The 26227-nt window shown below is 41.7% G+C and overlaps 2 protein-coding genes across 7 annotated transcripts in view; one reads left to right on the top strand and one right to left on the bottom strand.

The window, feature by feature from the left end:
* Window positions 1-5304, top strand: part of LOC139416586 (cyclin-dependent kinase 11B-like) — a 32542-nt gene extending 27238 nt beyond the window's left edge. For all 5 annotated transcript variants that reach the window (XM_071165427.1, XM_071165426.1, XM_071165429.1 and 2 more), the window contains 2 exons: window positions 4660-4849; window positions 5069-5304. In XM_071165427.1, the coding sequence (XP_071021528.1) occupies window positions 4660-4849; window positions 5069-5161 (283 nt within the window). In that variant the 3' untranslated portion in view covers window positions 5162-5304. The remainder of the gene's footprint in view (window positions 1-4659; window positions 4850-5068) is intronic.
* Window positions 892-26084, bottom strand: LOC139416589 (matrix metalloproteinase-23-like). 2 transcript variants are annotated; one of them, XM_071165438.1, is made up of 9 exons: window positions 25698-26084; window positions 16199-16338; window positions 13004-13143; window positions 12370-12537; window positions 8830-8994; window positions 8332-8442; window positions 7323-7449; window positions 4451-7170; window positions 892-1798 (listed from the first exon to the last, which is right to left on the bottom strand). In XM_071165438.1, the coding sequence occupies exons 1-8, from the start codon at window positions 25824-25826 to the stop codon at window positions 6996-6998; spliced, it is 1155 nt and encodes a 384-aa protein (XP_071021539.1). In that variant the 5' UTR covers window positions 25827-26084; the 3' UTR covers window positions 892-1798; window positions 4451-6995. The 2 variants fall into 2 exon arrangements, with proteins under 2 accessions (XP_071021539.1, XP_071021540.1); XM_071165439.1 differs by having other exon boundaries at window positions 16199-16334.
* Between the last annotated feature and the right edge of the window lie 143 nt (window positions 26085-26227).

The raw sequence follows: 26227 nt of genomic DNA, 5'->3' as shown, positions 1-26227 counted from the left end.
TGGAGGGATTGTGCGTTCCTGGTGTAACTCGGGCAGTTGTTGTTGCCATCCTGTACCTGTCCCACAGGTGTGATGTTCGGATATACCGATCATGTGCAGGTGTTGTTACACGTGGTCTGGCACTGTGAGGACGATCAGCTGTCCGTCCTGTCTCCCTGTAATGCTGTCTTAGGCGTCTCACAGTACGGACAGTATTTACATTTATTGGCAATTTATTGCCCTGGCCACATCTGCAGTCCTCATGCCTCCTTGCGGCATGCCTAAGGCAAGTTCACGCAGATGAGCAGGGACCCTGGGCATCTTTCTTTTGGTGTTTTTCAGAGTCAGTAGAAAGGCCCCTCTAGTGTCCTAAGTTTTCATAACTGTGACCTTAATTGCCTACCGTCTCTAATCTGTTAGTGTCTTAGCGACCGTTCCACAGGTGCATGTTCATTGAAGATCTGTGAAGTTATTTGGATTTTTACGTATTATATTTGAAAGACAAAGTCCTGAAAGGGGGGCATTTCTTTTTTTGCTCAGTTTATTTAGAGGGACCATATGTGCTCTGTGGAAGCTCTAATACAGACTAGATGGTAATTTTTCATGAAGAAAGGTTGATGGGACTTTAACTCTTTACAAGTATTTTTGTGGTTGTGGTATAAGTTTTAAATGTTTTACATAAGCCAATAAGTTAAATTTGGTCCAAGTTAAATGTAGTAAAACAATTGGTCTGATTATTTTCATAGAGGACACTATGATCCTTATTACTTGGATTGTGGGGCAGTTGGATCACATATTTCATCACAAATAACTGCACTCAGACTAGCCTACTACACTTTGTTACACTCCTACATTAATACCACAGTATATGCTAACTGTAATAATAGAGTACAGAAGACAAGGAGGCGTTGATGAACTTTAAAACACGGTTAAAAACTTTATTTTATCCCAAGCATTTATCCCTTACTTCTACCATACATTCATTTCTTAATCAAAGAAAAAAGCTGTTAAAAGAAAGTTATGACAGGATAGTTAAATAAATGGACAGGTGAATTAAAAAAAGGATACAGGGATGGAAGACCATATGTATGGAGGGATAAAGGGATAAAACAAGGTTAAGTTGGACTGATTGGTATGATAAAGGAATGAATCTATGGTTGAAGGTGTAGATGTGTGTGTGTGTGGCATGATGAATAGTTATTGCTGTTCTGATTTCAGATTTGAACATCTAAGAGGTAGACAAATACCTTTTGAAGTTTTTGTGTACACCGAATTGTTCAGAAAAGTGGTCAAGGTAGCTGATTAGTGTCAAAAGTCATAATGTTTACTCATCGTCTCATGCTAATCCCCCCCCATTTTTATAATTTGAAAGTTCTGAAAAGTTCCATGGCAGTAAATCCAACTCTGGGAAGTTGGCTAAATTAGTTGACATGGTTACTAAAACAGCTGTACCTCTTGATTGGTAGTAGATATTTCTGTTCTTTATTCCTGATTTGAATAACAAAGAATTAGACAGATGTCATACCGTCTAACTTTTGTCTAACCTATTTTGAAAGGGGTCAATGTCAAGTTTATAAAAAGTTACAGAAAATTTTGATGGTCACTTTAACAGCTGTAAGGTTACATCGGTACCAGATAATTATGTTATTTCAGATTTGAATAGCAGCGAAGTAGAGGAAAATGTTTCACCCTCTAACTTTTGGTGTAAGGGTTTGGCAAAATGGTCAATGTAGCTGATTTTGTGTCAAGTTGAATTGTTGCATTTACAGTGAATGGAAGTTGGAAGTGATGTCACAATGGGGAGCATTAGAATGTTAGTCTATGACACATATGTCAGAGTCAAGGCCCGCGGGCCACATCCGGCCCGCAAGAAGGTTTTTTACGGCCCCTGGGATGATCTTGATTTATTATTAGAACCGGCCCGCAGCAAGCCGGCAGCCCGCAGATCTTTTACACGCACCAATACTACATTTCCCACAATGCAAAGGTGACGCACCGAGCAGTAGGCTGCTTCATTTCAATATTTATTGGCACAGCAGTCGTCAGCATCACAGTAAAATTAACTTTCAGATACCCATCAAAAATGGCAAAACGGAAGGTGGATACTGAGAACCGGGGGTTTCAAACAAGGTGGGAGTCGGAGTATATGTTCACGAAGGTAGCTGGAAAACCTGTGTGTCTTCTGTGTGGAGAAAGTGTGGCGGTACTGAAAGAGTATAATCTGAGACGACATTATGAAACGAAACACGCGGACAAAAACAAGAATATGGACATGGAACAAAGGCTACAAAAGGCAGAGGAATTAAAACGAGGCCTCAAATCTCGACAGGCTCTGTTCAAAAAAGCCAAATCACAAGGCCAGGCTGCTGTCAAGGCCAGTTTTATTTTGGCAGAAGAGATCGCTAAATCAGCCCGGCCATTTACGGAGGGGGATTTCATCAAAAACTGCATGATTAAAGTTTGTGACGAAGTTTGCCCAGAAAAAAGGCAACTCTTTTTAAATGTGAGTCTGAGCAGAAACACCATTGCCGAGAGAGTAGACCAGTTGTCCATCAATCTAAAAGAGCAGCTTGTGAAAAAGGGAAAAGATTTTATTGCATATTCCTTGGCTGTGGATGAGAGCACCGACATTTCTGACATTGCCCAGTTGTCAATTTTCATCCGCGGAGTGGACTCCAACCTAAGCGTGACAGAGGAGTTTTTGGCTTTACGTCCTATGCATGGCACAACTACGGGGCATGATTTGTATGAAGAGGTGTCAAGATGTGTAAATGAGATGGAGCTGCCTTGGGAAAAACTCGTGGGTTTGACAACCGACGGAGCACCTGCGATGTGTGGACACAGGAGCGGACTGGTGGCGAAGATACGGGAAAAGATGCAAGAGGAAAACGCGACAGGTGAGCTGACAGCTTATCATTGTATCATACACCAGGAAGCGTTGTGCGGTAAAGCCTTGAAAATGGAGCATGTAATGAGCATCATCACGCGCACAGTTAACTTTATCAGAGCCAAAGGTTTGAATCACCGCCAGTTCAAGGCATTTCTGACGGAGTTAGAAACGGAGCATGGTGATTTGCCTTATCACACAGAGGTGCGATGGCTAAGCCAGGGAAAGGTGCTTCAAAGATGTTTCGAGCTTCGTGAGGAGATTTGTCTGTTCTTGGACAGCAAAGGGAAAGACACAACACAACTCCGAGACGAAATGTTTCTGTGTGAAATGGCTTTTCTGTGTGACATTACGAGTCATCTGAATGCAATAAACTTGCAGCTGCAGGGTCGGGATCGTGTCATCTCTGATATGTACAGTACAGTGAAGGCATTTAAAACCAAACTGACTCTGTGGGAGACGCAGATGCGGAAAGAAAATTTGAGCCACTTTCCCAGCTGCCAGACCATGAAAGAGAAGCTCTCTACCAGTGCGTTCCCGAGCACACAGTTGGCTGATAAAATAGGTATGCTTGCCGCTGACTTTCGACGCCGATTTGCTGACTTTGAAGCACAAAAAAAGCAGGTTGGAACTGCTCGGTAACCCATTTGCTGTTGACGTGGAAAGCTCACCACCAAACCTCCAAATGGAGTTGATTGACCTCCAATGCAATGATGCACTGAGGGCAAAATATGCGGCAGTGGGTGCTGCGGAGTTCGCCCGTTTCCTCCCCGGCACAATGCCCCAGCTGCGCATCCAGGCTGCTCAAACGTTGTCTATGTTTGGCAGCACATACCTGTGTGAACAACTGTTTTCTTTGATGAACCTGAACAAAACATCACACAGAAGTCGACTTACTGCTGAACACCTCCACTCAATTCTGAGGATTTCTTCAGCTCAGAGCCTTACCCCGAACATTGATGAACTTGTGGAAAAGATGGGACACCACCAAGTATCACCCTCAACCTCAAACAAGTGAACATTACTGTGCAATCACATATTTAGAGTTTTTACTCAGTTCAAGTTTAAAAGTTAAAATTTAATATTTGTTTTCACTGCATGTTACTTCTCCTTAAACAAAGTGTTGTTTTTGATTAATAGATTTTTGCACTTTATTTTTTTGTATTTCAATCCAATTATATTTTAAAAATATTTCAGTTGAGTGGATGATAGAAAATTGCTATTATTGTTTTTTCTTTGAAGTAAATTTAGCCCACTTTTGCTAAAATAGAAAATATAGTCTACTGATGGTGCCTTGAATACCGGTTTCTTTCATTTAATGTTCATGTTATGGGGATATTTATATAAAGGAAATTTGTCTTTTGTGTCTGTTGAAAATTAAAGATTACTGACAGAGCCATAAGAAAATATTGCTTTATTTATCTGATCATATTGTAATATATTTGTTAGGTTTTCAGTAGGTTCAATTAGGTTCACTAGACTATATGCGTCATTTAAAAATTTTTCAATGAACATTCGAACAGTCCGGCCCTCGTCTTGTAGCTGATTTTTTTATTTGGCCCTCCGTCCATTTGACTTTGACACCCCTGGTCTATGAGGATGGACAAAAAGACACACAAATGAATTGATATCAAAAAGCAGACCAGTCTGCACAATTAAGTTTGAATGCCGTTTCTAGCTTAAACAGTAAAAAGAGTAGAAGTATGACGAAGATTTAAAGTCTTGTTTCGCAAGTACCACCTTATTGAGTGACCTCTACCGCCCCTGGCCTTGACCTTTTCCCTTTCCACTAGGTTCCTCACCTACTGCCCCAGCAAGAGGATCCTATCGGACGAGGCGCTGAAGCACGAGTATTTCCGGGAGACACCGCAGCCCATCGACCCCTCCATGTTCCCCACCTGGCCGGCCAAGAGCGAGCAACAGAGGGTGAAGAGGGGGACCAGCCCGCGCCCCCCCGAGGGAGGCCTGGGCTACAGTCAGCTGGTGAGGCTGGGTTTAACTCTACATCCCTCTGTCAACTAGGTTTTGACATCTGAGCTTGGTTTCTGTGTTTGATAGATTGTAGACCTACAGCACTTTACTGTGTGTTGTCAAGACACATCTTCCCACTGCTTAATACTTATTTTTCCAGATTTCATTAGTTCTCTGGCATAAAGGCAATGTGCCTCATCAGCTAATGTGTGTGGCTTGTCCTCTCTCCAGGGTGACGATGACCTGAAAGACTCAGGCTTCCATCTGACTACCAGCAACCAAGGGGCTTCTGCCGTGGGCCCAGGGTTCAGCCTCAAGTTCTGAGCTGCGCCTGGAGGGCAGGACACCCTGCGTATGGGAAGAGACATACTAGCCTGTTCAGCTGACCGGACAAGAATCATGGGACATTTAGTTTTTTATGTGGCTGGACTCATTGGGGGAATGGCTTCCGTTGTCAGGGTCAGCTTACTGCCCTCACCCTGTGAGGGTGGAGACTGGTCGTCACATGATATGAACGATGGACAAACACACTGTCCCTTTTTTCCCAACTATATGGCTGAATCCCAACCATTAAACTTTTAAAGTATTTTCTCGATTCTGACAAGGTTTAACTTTTATGGAAATGAGGCAACTGTGCGTCAAAACCTAACTACAATTTTGTCTGTACCTTAGCTAATGTTGGCTTTTTGTTTTCTGTCTTTTTTACACTGCTGAAGAGGACCAGAGTTGAAGTCGTTGGTATTTGAGTACTGGAGATACTGTATAATAATGTAGCAGTGTTAGAGCCATGTCGATCCATCATATTATAAGGACTTTACTGTATAACCGATGGCTTACATTGACCCGGGACATGTTTTTGCTAGAAATAAAATGTGAATCTTTTATATGTCCACCTTTTTGCTGGTATTTATAAATGCTGTCTAAGCTAAGCAAACAGCACCACACACTGCCTGCCAAAAGGAAAAAATAAAAAGGGAAGTCGAGTCCCCAAAAATTCCCAGCGTTGAATCCAGCTCAATAGACGTCCCAAGAGTGATGTCATTCTTTGCACTGCACACTTTGTCTCAGGACTTTGTTCTTTCAGGGAAAAGAGCCCCAGATTTTTGTCTTTGTTGTTAAAGTGGCTGCGATTTCTAGGACTAAACCAATAAATTATTTGATTTCTAGCTGGAGGAAAATAAACAGTGCAGTCTCATTTCTGGGAGACTGCTGGCTGCTCAGACTGGAACAGTTGCAAAATGTTCCCTCGTCTGGAGACTCTTTAGAACCAACACAAATGGAAATGTACATAAATCAGTTTTATCTGAGAGTCCCCTCTAAGCCCTTCTGTGGATTATTACACCTGATGTGTCAAATGAGCATGTAAAGGGAGCTGTTAGTGGAACTGCACCTTCTGGAGAGAAAGTATTGGCTCCACCTAAAGGATAGCTGAGCAAGCGAGATATCGGAGGTGTTCCATATGTGAATAAAGGTCTAAATAGTTCCAGTGACTGTAAACAATGTTTGTTTTTGGTTTACCCAACTTCAATTCAGACAGTAAATTATTTATATGACCTGTATTAAGAGGCAGTAGCTTTAGAATGCATTACCCATGGATTAATATAGCCAGGTTAGGCAAAATTATAAAACATTTCAGGACAATATTTCAAGTCTGAGGTTACTAGCTAGCCTGTAAGTGTTTGTGACCTCTAACTTCAAAGAACATTCTGTTGTTCACATAATATAACAGAATCTAATTTGTACTCGATTGTCACAAAATTTAATTTTACATCAATATTCAATTTACTAATGATCACAGAAATGTTTATTGTGCACATATGAAAATACATGACTATTTTTTTTTTTTTTACATAACATGATTGTTTAGAAATAGAACGTACATACATTAAAATATGTGCCCAAGTGAGTGCAGTCCCCATTTGACCAAGCAATGTTTGTGTGAGCGAACGTGTGCATGGAAATATAATTCCTAGAACGGACATTCACATTCAAGTCAATGGGTGGACTGGTGGCCATTTTGAGTGTGCCCAAGAGCGTGCAGTGAAATTGCAGTGGTCTGAGGGACTTATTTTCTTGGAATTATTCTTCTGTGGTCGTGTGTGTGGTCGGTCTCTGTGCTAATACCCAGTGCTTCTGTGTGCAGAGAGTGGCAATGCCCTCAGAAGCGCACACGTACCCTCCAGGAGTAGTTGGTGAGGACCTTGTTCTTTTTCCTCACGATGCAGGTGTATGTGCCCTCGTTGATCGCATTGGCCACAATACTGATGTGGTCGTCCTTTAGGGAGACGTAGCCAGGGTGGGAGTACTCCAGAAGCTCTCCGTCCTTGTACCAGCTACGAAAACACAAGTACACCTAGCTTAGAAAAAACTTTCAGAGAGCGCATAATATCAGGATTGGGGTCAAATTCATTTCAATTGAATCTATTGTTGGTGGGATATCATGATTTGTTCGAAGTGATGTCGGGACTAAATAAGCCATACTCACTATACTTTGCCTTTCTTAGCTGCAATTTTCTTCCCACATCGGAAGGTGAGCTTCTTCCCCTCAGCCACCAGCTTATGTTTGGTCCGTTGGGGTGTGGGGGTGGGGGCCACAGTGGGGAATGGGAACTCTGAGGAGAGTTAGGAAACAAGGCTAAAGGCTGAGATCCACTTCTGTATAAAGTCTTAACCAGACATGACTCGGTTTAGTATGGCTTTCATTTCGCAATGTTTACTCCAAAAAGTAAACTAAGAAGATTCCGTCTTACTAATTGTATACCCTGATCTGAGTGGGAATTTAGGATTTAACTTCAAATTATCCCCCAAGACAGGCACTCAAATTAAGCGTAATATCTACCTCCATGTTGTGCATCAAAAAAGTCACTGGAACCGGTCAGAAGCCATTTGTAGACGATGGACATTGTCTTTATAGTTAATTTAGGCCAGTGTGAACACGTGCCTCATGACCAGCTGGAAGTCTTTTTAAAAGACAGCCACTAGTTTGGGCTGCAAAAATCCCAAATTGACCTTCCGTGTATCTAACCCTCAAGCCACAGTCTGAAATTCCAGTGGTTTGGAGTCACTCTGGAATTTTCCACAGCCGTACAACGTTTTCCAATCAACAATGAGGAACAGATTCGGAGCCAGAAATGGTATCCTCACTCCTCCACGTTCTCCCTTGTTACACACAAAAATCGTGAAAACCCACAACAATGCCGGGGTGGAGGAGTCATAAACTGTGGAGGTTATGGGAATTCAAGCTGTCGAGGTGCCTCACTGACTTCTTTGCTCGCTTACTGTAAGGCAGACTGGGTCTCATCAGGAGGTAATTCTTTGTGAATGACTACTCCAGTGGCAAGTATCTAATCTGCTTTTAAATCAGGAGGGCTGCAAACCTTCATCATGGTTCTGCATGGCTGAACTTTGTTGGCTGCTTTGGCAAACGGTACTGAGCAATTCCTTGCACCAGTAGATTGAGAGTAATCTTTTTTCCTCTGCAATGCAGCACTTACCGTAACAGAAATCACAGCTGGAGGGGCAGTGCTTCTGCATGAGTTTGCGCTTACTGTCGCAATAGCCTTTCCGCGCCCAGGCTGGACAGATAAATAATCTATCCAAACATCCTACAGGAGAGGAGGAGAAGGAGTGGGGAGAGAGGGACAAGGGAACAACTTTAGCAGCAGCAAAGACATTTGGGAAGACGATCTGGCTGCACATTTACAATAACTCACTGTATTATAAGAGGTTCGACAATACTAATTAATGCCACATTTACTTGTAGCAGGCAATGGTATTGCGTCTAAATTATTTGTGAAGCAGCTACTTGTGAAGTAGTGCTCTTGTAGACTTAATGAATGATCTATAAAGCCAATATAAATTGGTTCTTTAAAGTTTAAAATGTGCTATGGTTTAAAAGTACCGATAGTTGTTTTGTGCTACAAATCAATGTAACACCATTGTTTCTCTCAGTCTGTAATACAGGGCTATTTGCTTGTGGGTGCTAGGCATACCGTAGAGTCGGTGCAGGCCCCACACCTCGTCCTGTGTGATGAGCTTGCGCCCCGTCAGAGTTGCATTCAGGTGCATGATGGCCTTAGGGTTCAGGGAGTGCATGAGGCCCAGGATGTGGCCGATCTCATGAGCCGCTACGTGGACCAAGTCTGTCAGCCACACCCCTGCACAAACAACACAACACAGTTAATTCTGTCTCAGCAATTTATTAAATGTTTTATTTAACCTTTAACGAGGCAAGTCAGTTAAGAACAAATTCTTATTTACAATGACGGCCTACCCCGGCCAAACCCAGACGACGCTGGGCCATTTGTGTGCCGCTCTATGGGACTCCCAATCACGGCCGGATGTGATGCAGCCTGGGGAGCATCCTGATAGTCTAAAGTGGCTAAAGTCCTTTCCCTCTTCTTTTCCTCATCCACAGAAATACACTATATATACAAATGTATGTGGACATCCCTTCAAATTAGTTGATTTCAGCCACACCCGTTGCTGACAGGTGTATAAAATCGAGCACACTGCCATGCAATCTCCATAGACAAACATTGTCAGTAAAATGGCCCATAGTGAAGAGTTCAGTGACTTTCAATGTGGCACCGTCATAGGATAACACCTTTCCAACAAGTCAGTATTTCTGCCCTGCTAGACCTGCCCGTTCAACTGTAAGTGCTGTTATTGTGAAGTGGAAAAGTCTAGGAGCAACAACGACTCAGCCGCGAAGTGGTAGGCCACACAAGCTCACAGAACAGGAACGCTGAGTGCTGAAGTGCGTAGTTCGTAAAAATTGTCTGTCCTTGATTGCAACACTCACTACCGAGTTCCAAACTGCCTCTGGAAGCAACGTCAGCACAAGAACGGTTTGTCGGGAGCTTCATGAAATGGCTTTCCATGGCCGAGCAACTGCACACAAGCCTAAGATCATCATGCACATTACCAAGCGTCGTCTGGAGTGGTGTAAAGCCCACCGCCATTGAACTCTGGAGCAGTGGAAAGACGTTCTCTAGAGTGATGAATCACGCTTTACCATCTGTCCGATGGAAGGATCTGGGTTTGGCCGATTCCAGGGGAACACTACCTGCCCAAATGCATAGTGCCATCTGTAAAGTTTGGTGGAGGAGGAATAATGGTCTGCGTTTCTTTTTCATGGTTCGGGCTAGCACTACAGCATACAATGACATAGTAGATGATTCTGTACTTCCAACTTTGTGGCAACAGTTTGGGGAAGGCCCTTTCCTGTTTCAGCATGACAATGCCCCCATGCACAAAGCGAGGTCCATAAAGAAATGGTTTGTCAAGATCGGTGTGGAAGAACTTGACTGGCCTGCACAGAGTCCTGACTTCAACACCTTTGGGATGAATTGGAACACCAAGTGCGAGTCGGGCCTCATCGCCCAACATCAGTGCCCGACCTCATTAATGCTCTTGTGGCTGAATGGAAGCAAGTCCCCGCAGCTGTGTTCCAACATTTAGTGGAAAACATTCCAAGAAGAGTGGAGGCTGTTATAGTAGCAAAGGGGGGACCAACTTCATATTAATGTCCATAATATTGGAATTACATGGTCGACAATCAGGTGTCCACATACACTACATGACCAAAAGTATCTAAAGGAACTATACATATGGAAGCTAGTCCTGAGTTGGTTAACAACATATGGCTTTCACCTATACCTGTCTTTTCAGATCAGTGTCGATGAAGAAGATGATACTGAGATACAGTTGATTTAACAACAACGGCACAAGCTGCAAAGCTCTAAGCCAGGGATGGCAACTTTGATGGGGCTGGGGGCCACAAAAAGTCTACTCATTATAAAGGGCAATGGTTGGAAAGTAGAATAAGCTCATCACCGTGCACTTTCACCACCCTGTAGGCTAAACTGTGCATGATGTTCCATGTTGCAGTGGGAGGACCACACAACATACCATTGAGTGACTGCAAATTTACCTCGACGACATGGTATCAACATATAATTTCCACCATGACGAACAAACAAATTGTCGACATTTATAACATTTTAATGACACTTCCTGCTTCCATCACACTTGTAATTTTTTCTTTTTTAAATAGCATTACTTTACTTTCATAAAAACTGTGGATTGAAACGTGGTTAGTGACAGTGGGGCAAAAAACATGAATTTTAAATGTTCTGATGGTTTTCTTGTGGTTTTATGTTTTGTTCAAACTGCCACACTCTCAGGGGTCAAATTCTCATGGAAGTGAACATAGTTTGAGAGGCCACTGATCAACCAACATTTGGATTATTTGAACACAAGTGATGATTATAAATGTTGATATTTCTTTGTTCAGTAGTATACATTTGCTAATACAAGCCACACTACCCAAACCGGCTCCGCGTGTGCATCTGCGTGCTCATGTTGATTTTTATCCCCACCAGACAGCTGGTCTTACTGTGGTCCGAAACATAACGAAAAAGACATTACAGACAAAATACTTTACAATTTACATACAGTGCATGCGGAAAGTATTCAGACCTCTTGACTTTTTCCACATTTTGTTCCGTTTCAGCCTTCTAAAATGTAGACGCCTCAAGCACTGAGATGCAGTGCCTTATACCGCTGCGCCACTCGGGAGTGTGTACATATTCATGTATGGGTTCTATGCCAGTTGTTGCAGTGTCATACAATGAATATTACATATTAACCTATGGAATATTGATATTTAATATGGATTATTGCAATATTGATGTGTTTTTAACTGCTATTGCTGCTTAGAATAGCCTTGTAAATATGTCATTAACCAATTGGAGATAAAAATACAAATACAATAAGAAGTTACTTCTGCTTTTGAGTTTATATTCAGTGCATTCAGGAAATGATTCAATCCCCTTGACTTTACTGGGACTGTGAAAAGGTTAAAATACCAAAACCAACAACCAAAATCTCTCCTCGTTCATCCTTCATCTGTGGATTTTATATTGCGGTTGGCAACCAACTTTAAGGAGCATTACCACCACCAACTGGACCTTGTGCATCTTTCAGTCACCCACGTGGATATCTGCATGTTAAAACCAATGAGTAGTCAAGTGTCAACCAAGTTCTATTTTAGAGCCTGGCTATGCAGAAGCCTGCTGACGTACGCAAGCAGTTTGGATGAATATATTGAATGTGTCTATTTATTTGACTAACCAAAGGGCCCCTGGCTCTAATTCGACCTTGATTACTACATGTTTAGATAGCTGGCCGCTAGACTAATTCGCCAATCTAAAATGTTTAGCTAACATGGGCTAATTGAGTGACCGACATAACAAAAGAAAAACAACCAAATTGATCTGAGGGCCTTCAAAAGGGCCAGTTGCCCATCCCTGCTCTAAACTCACAGTAACCAACAATCACACATTTAGGAACAGTATTACACTGTCTACTTTTCCAGCTTCAAGACATAATTACCAACTACAGTGTCTACTACAATTTATACTATTCAACCCAGTGCATCTGACAATAATTGAGCTGGACATCCTGCAAGTAGCTTTGGTGCTGAGTCCACAACAGCAGTTTACAAAAACTCAGAAAAATGTACATGCCTTTTTTCCAGCTGAAGCGCATGTTTCCCAGAATCCAATACTCATGGTCGTCAAAGTGGATCTCCCCTGTCGGGGGGAAGAAGGCGTGGGCCAGTTCGCCAGTAATGCCGTCAAAACAGTGGTGCAAGTAGGACTGCAGACAGTCTGTGTGGTTGATGGGGTAGAAGCCTGCCAAAAAGAGAGAGCTGTGCCTTAGTCAGAGCAGCCAAGAGGCAAAACACACCCTCTAGCCTTTTCAGCCTCTTTCTCATTCCCCATACAGTCTAGGAGATGATGGATTTCAAAGGACAAACTTTTCAATCCCCCTGTGGATGACAGACATTTCTCACATTTGCACCAATAAATTATTTATGGAACAAGAGTCCCAGACCGTGGTGCTCCCACTGAGACAGCTTCTGCATGATTTAGGGCACTTGAAAATTATTACACATGCTTGAAGGTGCTCAAGACTCTTTCTCAGGCATAATTCACACTGGACATTATATAAATATACAGTAGAGGCAGATTTGTTCAATTCAAATGCTGATGGCATTTCAGACCTATTTCACTGTGTAGGCCTTCTACTAGAATATGACTATATGCCAGTCATAATGCCTGATATGCTTTAGGTACAGTATGTTTGTTGTGCCCCCACCTATCTTGATGTCTGCCTCCTGGTCAGCGGGAACCTCTCTAAAGCTGAAGGGTGAGACGTCACTCCACATAGTGAAGGCTTTGGCGATACCCCGACGAGTGTCACTGGCATTCATCAGGTTCCTTGGGAAAGAGAGCAGCCTGCACAGACACAATGTGATTATCTGGGGAAACAACTTGGCATATTACAACAGTTACAGTGGAAAGAAAACGTTTGTGAATTACCTGGATTTCTGCATAAATTGGTCATAAAATGTTATCTGATCTTCATCTAAGTCACAACAACAGACAAACAGTCTGTTTAAACTAATAACACAAACAATTATAATTGTTCATGTCTTTATTGAACACACCGTGTAAACATTCACAGTGCAGGTTGGAAAAAGTATGTGAACCCTTGGATTTAATAACTGGTTGACCCTCCTTTGGCAGCAATAACTTAAACCAAAAGTTTTCTGTAGTTCTGGATCAGACCTGCACAATGGTCAGGAGGAATTTTGGACCATTCCTCTTTACAAAACTGTTTCAGTTCCACAATACTCTTGGGATGTCTGGTGCTCTCTTGAGGTCATGCCACAGCATCTCACTCGGGTTGAGGTCAGGACTGACTTGGCCTCTCCAGAAGGCTTATTTTCCTCTGTTCAAGCCATTCTGTTGTTGATTTACTTCTGTCTTTGGGTTGTTGCATCACCTAACTTCTGTTGAGCTTCGATTGGCGGACAGATAGCCTCACATTCTCCTGCAAAATGTCTTTAATAAACTTGGGAAATCATTTTTCCGTTGATGATAGCAAACGGTCCAAGCCCTGAGGCAGCAAAGCAGCCCCAAACCATGACGCTCCCTCCACCATAGTCTACAGTTCGGATTAGGTTTTGATGTTGGTGTGCTGTGCCTATTTTTCTCCACACATAGTGTTGTGTGTTCCTTCCAAACAACACAACGTTAGTTTCATCTGTCCACAGAATATTTTGCCAGTAGCGCTGTGGAACATCCAGGTGATCTTTTGCGAACTTCAGACGTGCAGCAATGTTTTTTTGGACAGCAGTGGCTTCTTCCGTGGTGTCCTCCCATGAACACCATTCTTGTTTAGTGTTTTACGTATTGTAGACTCGTCAACAGAGATGTTAGCATATTCCAGAGATTTCAGTAAGTCTTTAGCTGATACTCTAAGATTCTTCTTCTTAACCTCATTGAGCATTCTGTGCTGTGCTCTTGCAGTCATCTTTGCAGGATGGCCACTCCTAGAGAGACGAGTGCTGAAATTTCTCCATTTACAGACAATTTGTCTTCCGTGGAATGACATTTAGAGATACTTTTGTAACTCTTTCCAGCTTCATGCAAGGCAGCAATTCTTAATTTTAGGTCTTCTGAGATCTTATTTGTTCGAGGCATGGTTCACATCAGGCAAGGCTTTTTGTGAATAGCAAACTCAAAACATTTTATGGGGCAGGGCAGCTCTACCCAAAATCTCCAATCTCGTCTCATTGATTCGACTCCAGGTTAGTTGACTCCTGACTTCAATTAGCTTTTGGAGAAGTCATTAGACTAGAGGTTCACATACTTTTTCCAACCTACACTGTGAATGTTTAAATTATGTATTCAATATAGACAAGAAAAATACAATAATTTGTGTTATTAGTTTAAGCACACTGTGTTTGTCTATTGTTGGGACTTAGATGAAGATCAGATCTAAATTTATGTCAAATTTATGCAGAAATCCAGGTAATTCCAAAGGGTTCACATATTTTTTCTTGCCACTGTAAATCAATGGGCACCATCAAAACACCTGAAAATCACCAATTCTGATGAAAGCTCTAAGACAACTGTACCTCGTAAATACAGTTGAAGTCGGAAGTTTACATACACTTAGGTTGGAGTCATTAAAACTAGTTTTTCAACTCCACAAATGTTTTGTTAACAAACTATAGTTTTGGCAAGTCGGTTAGGACATCTACTTTGTGCATGACACAAGTCATTTTTCCAACAATTGTTTACAGACAGATTATTTCACTTATAACTCACTGTATCACAAGGAAAGAGACGTGTTCTATCCCCTAGAGATGAACGTACTTTGGTGCAAAAAGTGCAAATCAATCCCAGAACAACAGCAAAGGACCCTGTGAAGATGCTGGAGGAAACAGGTACAAAAGTATCTATATCCACAGTAAAACGAGTCCTATATAGACATAACCTGAAAGGCAGCTCAGCAAGGAAGAAGCCACTGCTCCAAAACCGCCATAAATAAAGCCAGACTATGGTTTGAAACTGCACATGGGGACAAAGATTGTACTTTTTGGAGAAATGTCCTCTGGTCTAATGAAACAAAAATCGAACTGTTTGGCCATAATAACCATCATTGTGTTTGGAGGAAAAAGGGGGATGCTTGCAAGCTGAAGAACACCATCCAACCGGGAAGCACGGGGGTGGCAGCATCATGTTGTGGGGGTGCTTTGCTGCAGGACGGACTGATGCACTTCACAAAATAGTTGCATCATGAGGGAGGAAAATTATGTGGATATATTGAAGCAACATCTCAAGACGTCAGTCAGGAAGTTAAAGCTTGGTCACAAATGGGTCTTCCAAATGGACAGTGACCCAAAACGTACTTCCAAAGTTGTGGCAAAATGGCTTAAGGACAACAAAGTCACGTTATTGGAGTGGCCATCACAAAGCCCTGACCTCAATCCTATAGAAAATTTGTGGGCAGAACTGAAAAAGCGTGTGCGAGCAAGAGGCCGATAAACCTGACTCAGTTACACCAGCTCTGTCTGGAGGAATGGGCCAAAATTCACCCAACTTATTGTGGGAAGTTTGTGGAAGGCTACCCAAAACGTTTGACCCAAGTTAAACAATCTAAAGGCAATACTACCAAATACTAATTGAGTGTATGTAAACTTCTGACCCACTGGGAATGTGATGAAAGAAATAAAAGCTGAAATAAATCATTCCCTCTACTATTATTCTGATATTTCACATTCTTAAAATAAAGTGGTGATCCTAACTGACCTAAGACAGGGAATTTTTACTACGATTAAATGTCAGGAATTGTGAAAAACTGAGTTTAAATGTATTTGGCTAAGGTGTATGTAAACTTCCGACTTCAACTGTATGTCTGAAGTCAAATAAAACAGCATTTCCTTTTGTTTTTTTAGGCAGTAATCCTTTGGTTAGAAAGGAAGGAGTGCAATCTCCATACTTGTATGTGAGCTTGAACTTGTCCCATTTGAGTTTCTCGGGGGTGAAGGTGTAGCGCTTGTTCCTGGAGAGGTGGAGAACCTGCGAGTGAGCATCTTTACGAATCCCAATCATCAACACACCGGAGGTGTGAGCTTCTTCCTTGGACAAAAAAATTGTAGATTAACCACCTGAGATTTGGGTCAACCAGTTAGGCGCGAGGGAAGGATTTACAACCTACTGGACACAGATGTCACATCAGGGCCATGCACAGACTTTTTGGGGGTGGTGCTCAAGCAAAAAAAAAAAGGGAAATCCCCCCCTAAAAAATATTTGCAACTGTGGTCACAGAATCGTTGAGCTATTACGACTTATTTAGTTAAATAAAAGCAATAGATGGCCACATCTTAATGGCTAATTAAATTAAACATAATTTACTTGAATTTAATGATGACTTATGGGCACTGGGTTCAGAACAAGAATTCAAAAACAGTTTACAAAGAAAATATATCAAGTATTAGAGCATGGAAGGTTAATGCACAGGTCGAGCTTCTGCACAGGTCGAGCCTTATCTGTGCACGTATCTGTAACACACTTCACCATCCAGATTTCATTTATATTTATGATCATGATCTGGATTCCTAGCTAACTAATTTGGGTTTCCAGACCTTTGTGGGAAAGTCATTTGTCAAATAATCAAAGGAGAATATTTAAGGAAAGTGATGGATATGTTCTGTGTTAGCTGGGTTTTAAAATAAAATTATAACGTAGAGTGTTGTCTTTGTGTTTATAATAATCATTTCATTTTCATTTTACAGAATAATCTCAAAGTGCATAAAATACAAATGTTTTACCAAATAGAAGAACAAATATTGACACAACTAGACAGGGCAACTGGCACAAAGAACACAGCTGAAACTACAAGGAACAAGGACAACAAGGAGCACAGCTATCAATAGAAAGCCTTCCTAATTGAAACGTTTTTAGGCCGGGAGGGCATTCCAGAGGCTGAAAGCCTGATCCCCCAAGGAACACATTTTTTTACCAAACATGGGGTCATGGAGGAGCAGGCTATCATTTGACCTGAGGGTGCGGGTGGGGTTTTGGAGGGAGCTCAGTTCTTTGAGATAAGGAAGGGCATTGTCATGTATACACCGGAAAGTCAGCAGGAGGGGTTTGAATTCAATCCGGAATGAGTCGGGGAGCCAGTGCAGCGATATCAGGATGGGAAATGATAGTTATGAACTATCCATAGCTAGTACTTAGTGTTCTGTCACTGTTAGTGCTCTTATCTCCTGTCGATGGCTGCACTTACACAGGCAGCCCAATTGTGTTCTTTTTTTCACTAATCGGTCTTTCGACCAATCAAATCAGCTCTGCAAAATGTATTATGTCAGATTATTATGATGTGATTGACTTGACTTAGGAATGTCTGAACCTGACCAAATAACTAAGGAGAATATCAGTAACAACATGAGCTGGAAGATCAGAAGTATTCATGGAGGGAACTCGAGAAACTGGAAATACAAACATGAGGTGTTGTGGAGATCCTGAAGGAGTAAAAGATAGCCTACGTAAAAGTAAGTGATAACACATGCATAACACCTTTATGAAACCAGTTACATAACAACTTTATACCTTTATATAACAGTGTTGCAGTATCATTAATAACAAACCTTATAACACATTTATTCAACATCATTTGTGAGAAGTTTTCAAAATAAAAGTCCCTTGAAATATATTTTTATTTATCTATTGTACAGTGGAAATTAATATTTTTACAGCCACAGTATCCAACCCTGTGACACACTTCATGTCACCGTCACTAACGGCTGGGAGCAGCACAGGGTAAGCGGTTAGTGACGGTTTGCATTGAGTATTTTGTATCCTCTCTTGTGATTTTTCAATGGTGCAGGACAGCCCTTAAGATTAATATTCTGTTATCGAATTAAGAACTTTTCTGTGACCGTATCCGGGAGAAAGCTAATTTGGAGTAAACCGAGTACCTGGCCTAAAGCAAGTTCTGGCCTGGAGTACCAATAATAAATGTAATGTTAGGCTTACAGCGTGTTCACTGCTACAGTAATGTAATGTTAGACCTTCAGCATGTTCTCTGCTACAGTAATGTAATGTTAGGCCTACAGCATGTTCTCTGCTACAGTAATGTAATGTTAGGCCTACAGCATGTTCTCTGCTACAGTAATGTAATGTTAGACCTTCAGCATGTTCTCTGCTACAGTAATGTAATGTTAGGCCTACAGCGTGTTCACTGCTACAGTAATGTTATGTTAGGCCTACAGCATGTTCTCTGCTACAGTAATGTAATGTTAGGCCTACAGCATGTTCTCTGCTACAGTAATGTAATGTTAGGCCTACAGCGTATTCTCTGCTACAGTAATGTAATGTTAGGCCTACAGCATGTTCTCTGCTACAGTAATGTAATGTTAGACCTTCAGCATGTTCTCTGCTACAGTAATGTAATGTTAGGCCTACAGCGTGTTCACTGCTACAGTAATGTAATGTTAGGCCTACAGCATGTTCTCTGCTACAGTAATGTAATGTTAGGCCTACAGCATGTTCTCTGCTACAGTAATGTAATGTTAGGCCTACAGCGTATTCTCTGCTACAGTAATGTAATGTTAGGCCTACAGCGTATTCTCTGCTACAGTAATGTAATGTTCGGGCTAAGGCGTGTTCTCTGCTACAGTAATGTAATGTTAGGCCTACAGCGTATTCTCTGCTACAGTAATGTAATGTTAGGCCTACAGCATGTTCTCTGCTACAGTAATGTAATGTTAGACCTTCAGCATGTTCTCTGCTACAGTAATGTAATGTTAGGCCTACAGCGTGTTCACTGCTACAGTAATGTAATGTTAGGCCTACAGCATGTTCTCTGCTACAGTAATGTAATGTTAGGCCTACAGCATGTTCTCTGCTACAGTAATGTAATGTTAGGCCTACAGCGTATTCTCTGCTACAGTAATGTAATGTTAGGCCTACAGCGTATTCTCTGCTACAGTAATGTAATTTTCGTGCTAAGGCGTGTTCTCTGCTACAGTAATGTAATGTTAGGCCTACAGCATATTCTCTGCTACAGTAATGTAATGTTCGGACTAAGGCGTGTTCTCTGCAAAAATAATGTAATGTTAGGCCTACAGCGTGTTCTCTGCTACAGTAATGTAATGTTCGGCCTAAGGCGTGTTCTCTGCAAAAATAATGTAATGGTAGGTCTACAGTTTTCTGCTAACATAATGTAATGTTAGACCTACAGCGTGTTTTCTGGTACAATAATGTAATGGTAGGCCTACAGTTTTCTGCTACCATAATGTAATGTTCGGCCTAAAGCGTGTTTTCTGGTACAATAATGTAATGTTCATTCTACAGCGTGTTTTCTGGTACAATAATGTAATGTTCATCCTACAGCGTTTTTTCTGGTACAATTATGTAATGTTAGGTCTACAGCATGTTTTCTGGTACAATAATGTAATGTTAGGTCTACAGCGTGTTTTCTGGTACAATAATGTAATGTTAGGCCAACAGCATTTTTTCTGGTACAATAATGTAATGTTAGGCCTACAGCGTTTTTTCTGGTACAATAATGTAATGTTAGGCCTACAGCGTTTTTTCTGGTACAATTATGTAATGTTAGGCCAACAGCGTGTTTTCTGGTACAATTATGTAATGTTAGGCCTACAGCGTTTTTTCTGATACAATTATGTAATGTTAGGCCAACAGCGTGTTTTCTGGTACAATAATGTAATGTTAGGCCTACAGTATGTTCTATGGCTAAAATAAGCCAAAAATATGTGTTCTGATCCATTGTACAAATTTCTTGACCAGCTGAGGATATTCATCTCTATTGTAATTCTGCAGTTACTACAGCACATAACTTCAGGTTATTACTCCAATGCCTTGCATGTGAATGCTAGGCATTACTTTTTCTTGCGAGGGCATTCCATCTTGTGGAAAAAGAAAGTGGTCAGCAGTAAAACTGCTTTCCAAACTTTAAGTATGATACATTTTGCAGATACAGTATGTCTGATGTCCCTTTGGAGAAGGACAAATAAGACTCTCCCAATAATAACACCTGGATTCTACTCTTGTTTTACAGCCTTGAAAGAGGCCAGCTTGGTGTTTTCTATTTCAGAGCCGTTAGAAATATTTTGTGACTATGTTGTTATTACATAATAGTAATAGAACGTAAAATATACAGTTAAAGTATACACTGTCTGACTGATTATCCAAATCACTTTAGGTGACTTTGTGACAGGTGACTTTTATGACAAGTGAATAAGCTCATTTAGCCTATCGACAGCTCTACTCAACAAACACCTTCCTTTAGCCTATCGACAGCTCTACCCAACAAACACCTTACCATCAACGATAAGGTATTGGACCAACACAACCTGACCTCGTTGCATTGTTTATATACAATATTTTCAAACTTACATACAAATACAGTGGAAATAGAACCTAAAGAATTGGCTATTTGATAAATCAGAATCTATACTGGTAAAATATCTGTATGAAAAGGAAACATTTCTTCAGAGAGAAATTATGTAAACACTAAGCATTCCTTCAAGATTTCCAATGTTCCTTAATCCTCTGGAAAACAAGAGCTTTGCCAAGAGCTGAGGACTATACTCCCAGACTAACAGCAGAGGAGCCCTGCAGAAGACTGAAGACTTCCTGACACACTGATAACGGAGTCAAGGAAACATACACTACAAAAGAAGAGGACATAGCCTACAAGCTGGAGCAGGCATTGCACTTAAGTTGGAGTAACTTGAGATATGTCCATGTAGCCTGGCCCTAAATCATGATTACTTGAAGCTACAGTACATGTTGTTCTAAGGCAAGCTGTACCCTTGTCAAACTGCTACGCCATTTATTCCTGGGGAAAACAACTAAAAATGGACACAGAATTTATGAATAATAGTAGACACTTTTAGAATAACTAACTTGGTATAAGGATGGTAAAGACTTCAGCCAGATCAAACAATGTTTATTATAGCTACAATACAATAAGAATTGTTGTTGCTCATACAAGCAAGTCAGGCTCTTTGTCACGATCGTCGTCAGGGTGGAAATGACCGTACCAAGGTGAAGCATGGTGAGCGTACATTTATTTTATTTATGAATGTCGCCAACAAAAACAAGAAACAACAAAACGAACGTGAAGCTTACGAGGGCTATACAGGCCACTAACAAAGTCAACTACCCACAACTAAGGTTGCAAAACAGGCTGCCTAAGTATGATTCCCAATCAGAGACAACGATAGACAGCTGTCCCTGATTGAGAACCATACCCAGCCAAAACATAGAAACAGAAAACATAGAATGCCCACCCCACATCACACCCCAACCTAACCAAATAGAGAAATAAAACGGCTCTCTAAGGTCAGGGTGTGACACTCTTGTGATTGTCACACCCTGATCTGTTTCACCTGTCTTTGTGATTGTCTGCACTCCCATTCAGGTGTCGCCCATCTTCCCCATTATCCCCTGTGTATTTATACCGGTGTTCTCTGTTTGTCTGTTGCCAGTTCGTCTTGTTTGTCAAGTCAACCAGCATTTATTGAATCCGCTCCTGCTTTCCCCCATCACTCTTTTCTCATCCTCCTGGTTTTGACACTTGCCTGTCCTGACCCTGAGCCCGCCCGCCTGACCACTCTGCCTGCCCCTGACCCTGCCTGCCGTCCTGTACCTTTGCCCCTGTTGCTGTAATAAACATTGTTACTTCGACGCGGTCTGCATCTGGGTATTACCTTATCCTGATAGTGATGATATGTCTATTTTAAAGGAAATTACATCCCACTGGGCACAGACATCAATTCAACGTCTATTCCATGTTGGCTCATTGTAATATCCTATGTATCTTGGAAACTTGTCTGAAAAAGGACAGATAATATTCAAATTTTTCTATGCATTGGCAGGACAGAACAGCAATCTCAAATTTTAAGGGAGTCTCGAGGTTCTGCTCGCCTGAGTTAGAATACCTCATAATAAGCTGTAGATCATACTATTTACCAAGATAATGATCATATATATTTTCCATACCTGTTTATTTACCACCACAAACCAAAGCTGTCACTAAGACCGCACTCAACGAGCTGTTAGGGGCCATAAGCAAACAAGAAAATGCTCATCTAGAGACGGCACTCTTAGTGGCAAGGGATTTTAATGAGAAGCATTCAAAGCTCTCCCTTGCCCTCCATTTGTAACGATGTGCACTGAGAGTCGGGAAGCAAGGACTCAGGGAGTGAGTGTTTTAATAAAATAAATGGAACATAATACAAAACAACAATGGCGCCTGGGGAAGAAACCAAAGGGAGTGACATATATAGGGCAAATAATCAAGGAGGTGATGGAGTCCAGGTGAGTCTGATGACACGCAGGTGAATGTAACAATAAGCGCCATAACGAGCAGCCTGGTGCGCTAGAGGCCGTAGAGGGAGCACACGTGACACAATTTGGCAAATTTGACCATAACTCTATCCTCCTGATTCCTGCTTACAAGCCAAAACTCAAACAAGAAATACGAGTGACGCGCTCAATACAGAAGTGGTCTGATGAAGCAGATGCTAAGTTACAGGACTGTTTCGCTAGCACAGACTGGAATATGTTCTGGGACTCATCCGAATATGTTCTGGGACTCATCCGTTCTCTGACTAATCCGCATTGAGGAGTATACCACATCAGTCTCCGGATTCATTAATAAGTGCCATGACGACATCATCCCCACAGTGACCGTGCGTGCATATCCCAACCAGAAACCATGGATTTACAGGCAACATTCACACTGACCTGCTAGAGCTGATGTTTTCAAAGAGAGGGACTCTAACCCGGACTCTTATAAGAAATCCAGCTATGCCCTCCGACGAACCATCAAACAGGCAACGCATCAATACAGGACTAAGATGGAAACCTACAACTTTGGATCTGATGCTCGTCGAATGTGGCAGGGCTTGCAAACTATCACGGATTACTAAGGGAAACCCAGCCACGAGCTGCCCAGTGACGTGAGCCTACCAGACGAGCAAAATGCCTTTTATGCTCGCTTTGAGACAAGCAACGCTGAATCATGCATGACAGTGCCAGCTGTTCCAGACGACTGTGTGATCACGCTCTCTGTAGCCAGTGTCGGTAAGACCTTTAAACAGGTTCAAATTCACAAGGCCGCAGGGCCAGACAGATTACCAGGATGCATACTCAAAGTATGCGTTGAACAGCTGGCAAGTGTTTTCACTGACATTTTCAACCTCTCCCTGATTAAGTCTGCAATGTTTCAAGCAGACCACCATAGTCCCTGTGTCCAAGAACGCTAAGGTAACCTGTATAAATTACTATTGCCCCATAGCACTCACATCTGTAGCCATGAAATGCTTCGAAAGGCTGGGCTCACATCAACACCATCATCCCAGACACCTTGGACCTACTCCAATTTGCATACCACCCCAACAGATCCACAGATAACACCATTTATATTACACTCCACACTGCCCTCCCACTTGAACAAAAGGAACACCGACATGAGAATGCTGTTCATTGACTACAGCTCAGCGTTCAACACCATAGTGCCCTCCAATCTCATCACTAAGCTAAGGACCCTGGGACTTCCTGAAGGGACGCCCCCAGGTGGTGAGGGTAGGCAATAACACATCCACCACGCTTACCCTCAACACAGGGGCCCCTCAAGGGTGCATGCTTAGTCCCCTTCTGCACTCCCTGTTCACCCACGACTGCGTGGCCGTACACGACTCCAACACCATCATTAAGTTTGCAGACAACATGATGGTGGTAGGCCTGATCACTGACGACGATGAGACAAACATCAGGGAGGAGGTAAGAGACCTGGCTATGTGGTGCCAGGACAACAACCTCTCCCTCAAAGTGATCAAGACAAAAGAGATGATTGTGGATTACAGGAAAAGAAGGACCGAGCACGCCCCCATTCTCATCGACGGGGCTGCAGTGGAGCAGGTTGAGAGCTTCAAGTAATAACGTAATAACACCTTTGATTGGGATTACGTAAAATTCTGGAAAATTAGTTCGCAATGAGCCAGGCGGCCCAAACTGTTGCATATACCCTGACTCTGTTGCAAGAGAAGTGACACATTTTCTCTAGTTAAAAGAAATTCATGTTAGCAGGCAATATTAACAAAATATGCAGGTTTAAAAAGATATACTTCTGTATTGATTTTAAGAAAGGCATTGATGTTTATGGTTAGGTACACGTTGGAGCAACAACAGTCCTTTTTCGCGAATGCGCACCTCATCGATTATATGCAACGCAGGACACGCTAGATAAACTAGTAATATCATCAACCATGTGTAGTAAACGACTGATTATGATTGATTGATTGTTTTTTATAAGATAAGTTGAATGCTAGCTAGCAACTTACCTTGGCTTCTTACTGCATTCGCATAATAGGCAGGCTCCTCGTGGAGTGCAATGTAAAGCAGGTGGTTAGAGCATTGGACTAGTTAACCGTAAGGTTGCAAGATTGAATCCCCGAGCTGACATGGTAAAAATCTGTCGTTCTGCCCCTGAACAAGGCAGTTAACCCACCGTTCCTAGGCCGTCATTGAAATTAAGAATGTGTCCTTAACTGACTTGCCTAGTTAAATAAAGGTGTGCAAAAAAAATTATAATAATAAAAATCGGCCAAATCGGTGTCCAAAAATACCGATTTCCGATTGTTACGTAAACTTGAAATCAGCCCGAAATTAATCGGCCACTCCGATTAATCGGTTGACCTCTACTTTGTATACATCCAAGTTATCTTTACTCATTGTGTAGCTATTATTACTTTTATTATTATGTGTTTCACTTTTCTATTATTTCTCTATTTTCTTTCTCTCTGCATTGTTGTTGGACCAGAAGTAAGCATTTTACGGTTAGTCTACACCTGTTGTTTACCAAGCATGTGAAGAATAACATTTTATTTTATTTGAAATGACGTGGAAACAACGTTGATTCAACAAGTGTGTGCCCAGTTGGATGAAACCATCCATTCCATATTCAAATCCATAATTGATTTTTGTCATTTATATGAATATTTTCCACTAACTGCAGTGGATAGGTAGCCTATTTTGAAGGCCTACAATTTTATTGCACCATCAAAATTGGAATTCCTCCAATTATTGAATTGGAAAAGGCTACATTATCTCGTGCATAATTAATGATTATGAAAAGGCATTTAGATTTATATCTGATGAAGTCATAGTGGGCTACAGTTCTTTACCGTCTAACGAAAAATGTGCTTAATATTACAATGACATTATTTTATTTAAAAGTTACTGTTGTCCAACAGCTGTCACAAAGCATATATCTTGGTAGACACAGATGTTTTTTTCAAATGAAATGATTGTTTTGGTCCTAAATGGTTTTCAACATCCAAAGTCTTGATCATAACTTATTCCAGCAATGTGGTTCTCTTAACCTGTCCAGTATACAAACTGAATGAACCGGTGCGATAGGAGGTATGCCGTTAGAAAGTCGAATTGTCACACCATACCTCTATTCTCCAGGTGGGAAATGCTGTGGTTTCTTGCATCCCTGCGAACAGAACCCCAAGCACCGCCACAGCAAGCAAAGGAGCACTGACATCGCCTCTTTGTAAACTTCTGAACGTCTGACACACCATCGTTGCGATATCACCTTCCAGAAAAATTCCCTCAACAAAGACAGACCAGTCAATTTCACCACCAATCTATCCCCATGGATATCAATGGCCATCCATTGCATCCTTTTATTTGAACACAATATTTTCAATTGAGGATAACCGTGGCAAGCACAGTCCAGCGGAATGGGTTGTGGAATCCTTTGTCACCCACCGCCAGCTCAAAGCTACATCAAAAAGTCTGCAGCTATACAACCCTCCGGCGCAGCGCTATTCCGCACTGTCCGCCAATGGTTTCACATTACTTTAAATGAAAGTCAGAGCTTGACAAGTTTAAATTGAAAGGAAACCAGCTGCATGTATTCGACAATCTCAAAGCTATTTTGAGGAATCAATTATTTTTTAATGCTTATTAATAAAGTTCA

This window comes from Oncorhynchus clarkii, chromosome 9 (genome assembly GCF_045791955.1).
Source record: "Oncorhynchus clarkii lewisi isolate Uvic-CL-2024 chromosome 9, UVic_Ocla_1.0, whole genome shotgun sequence".
Lineage (NCBI taxonomy): Eukaryota > Metazoa > Chordata > Actinopteri > Salmoniformes > Salmonidae > Oncorhynchus > Oncorhynchus clarkii.
Note: the sequence above shows the minus strand (reverse complement) of the source record. Positions and strands in the feature narration are given on the sequence as shown.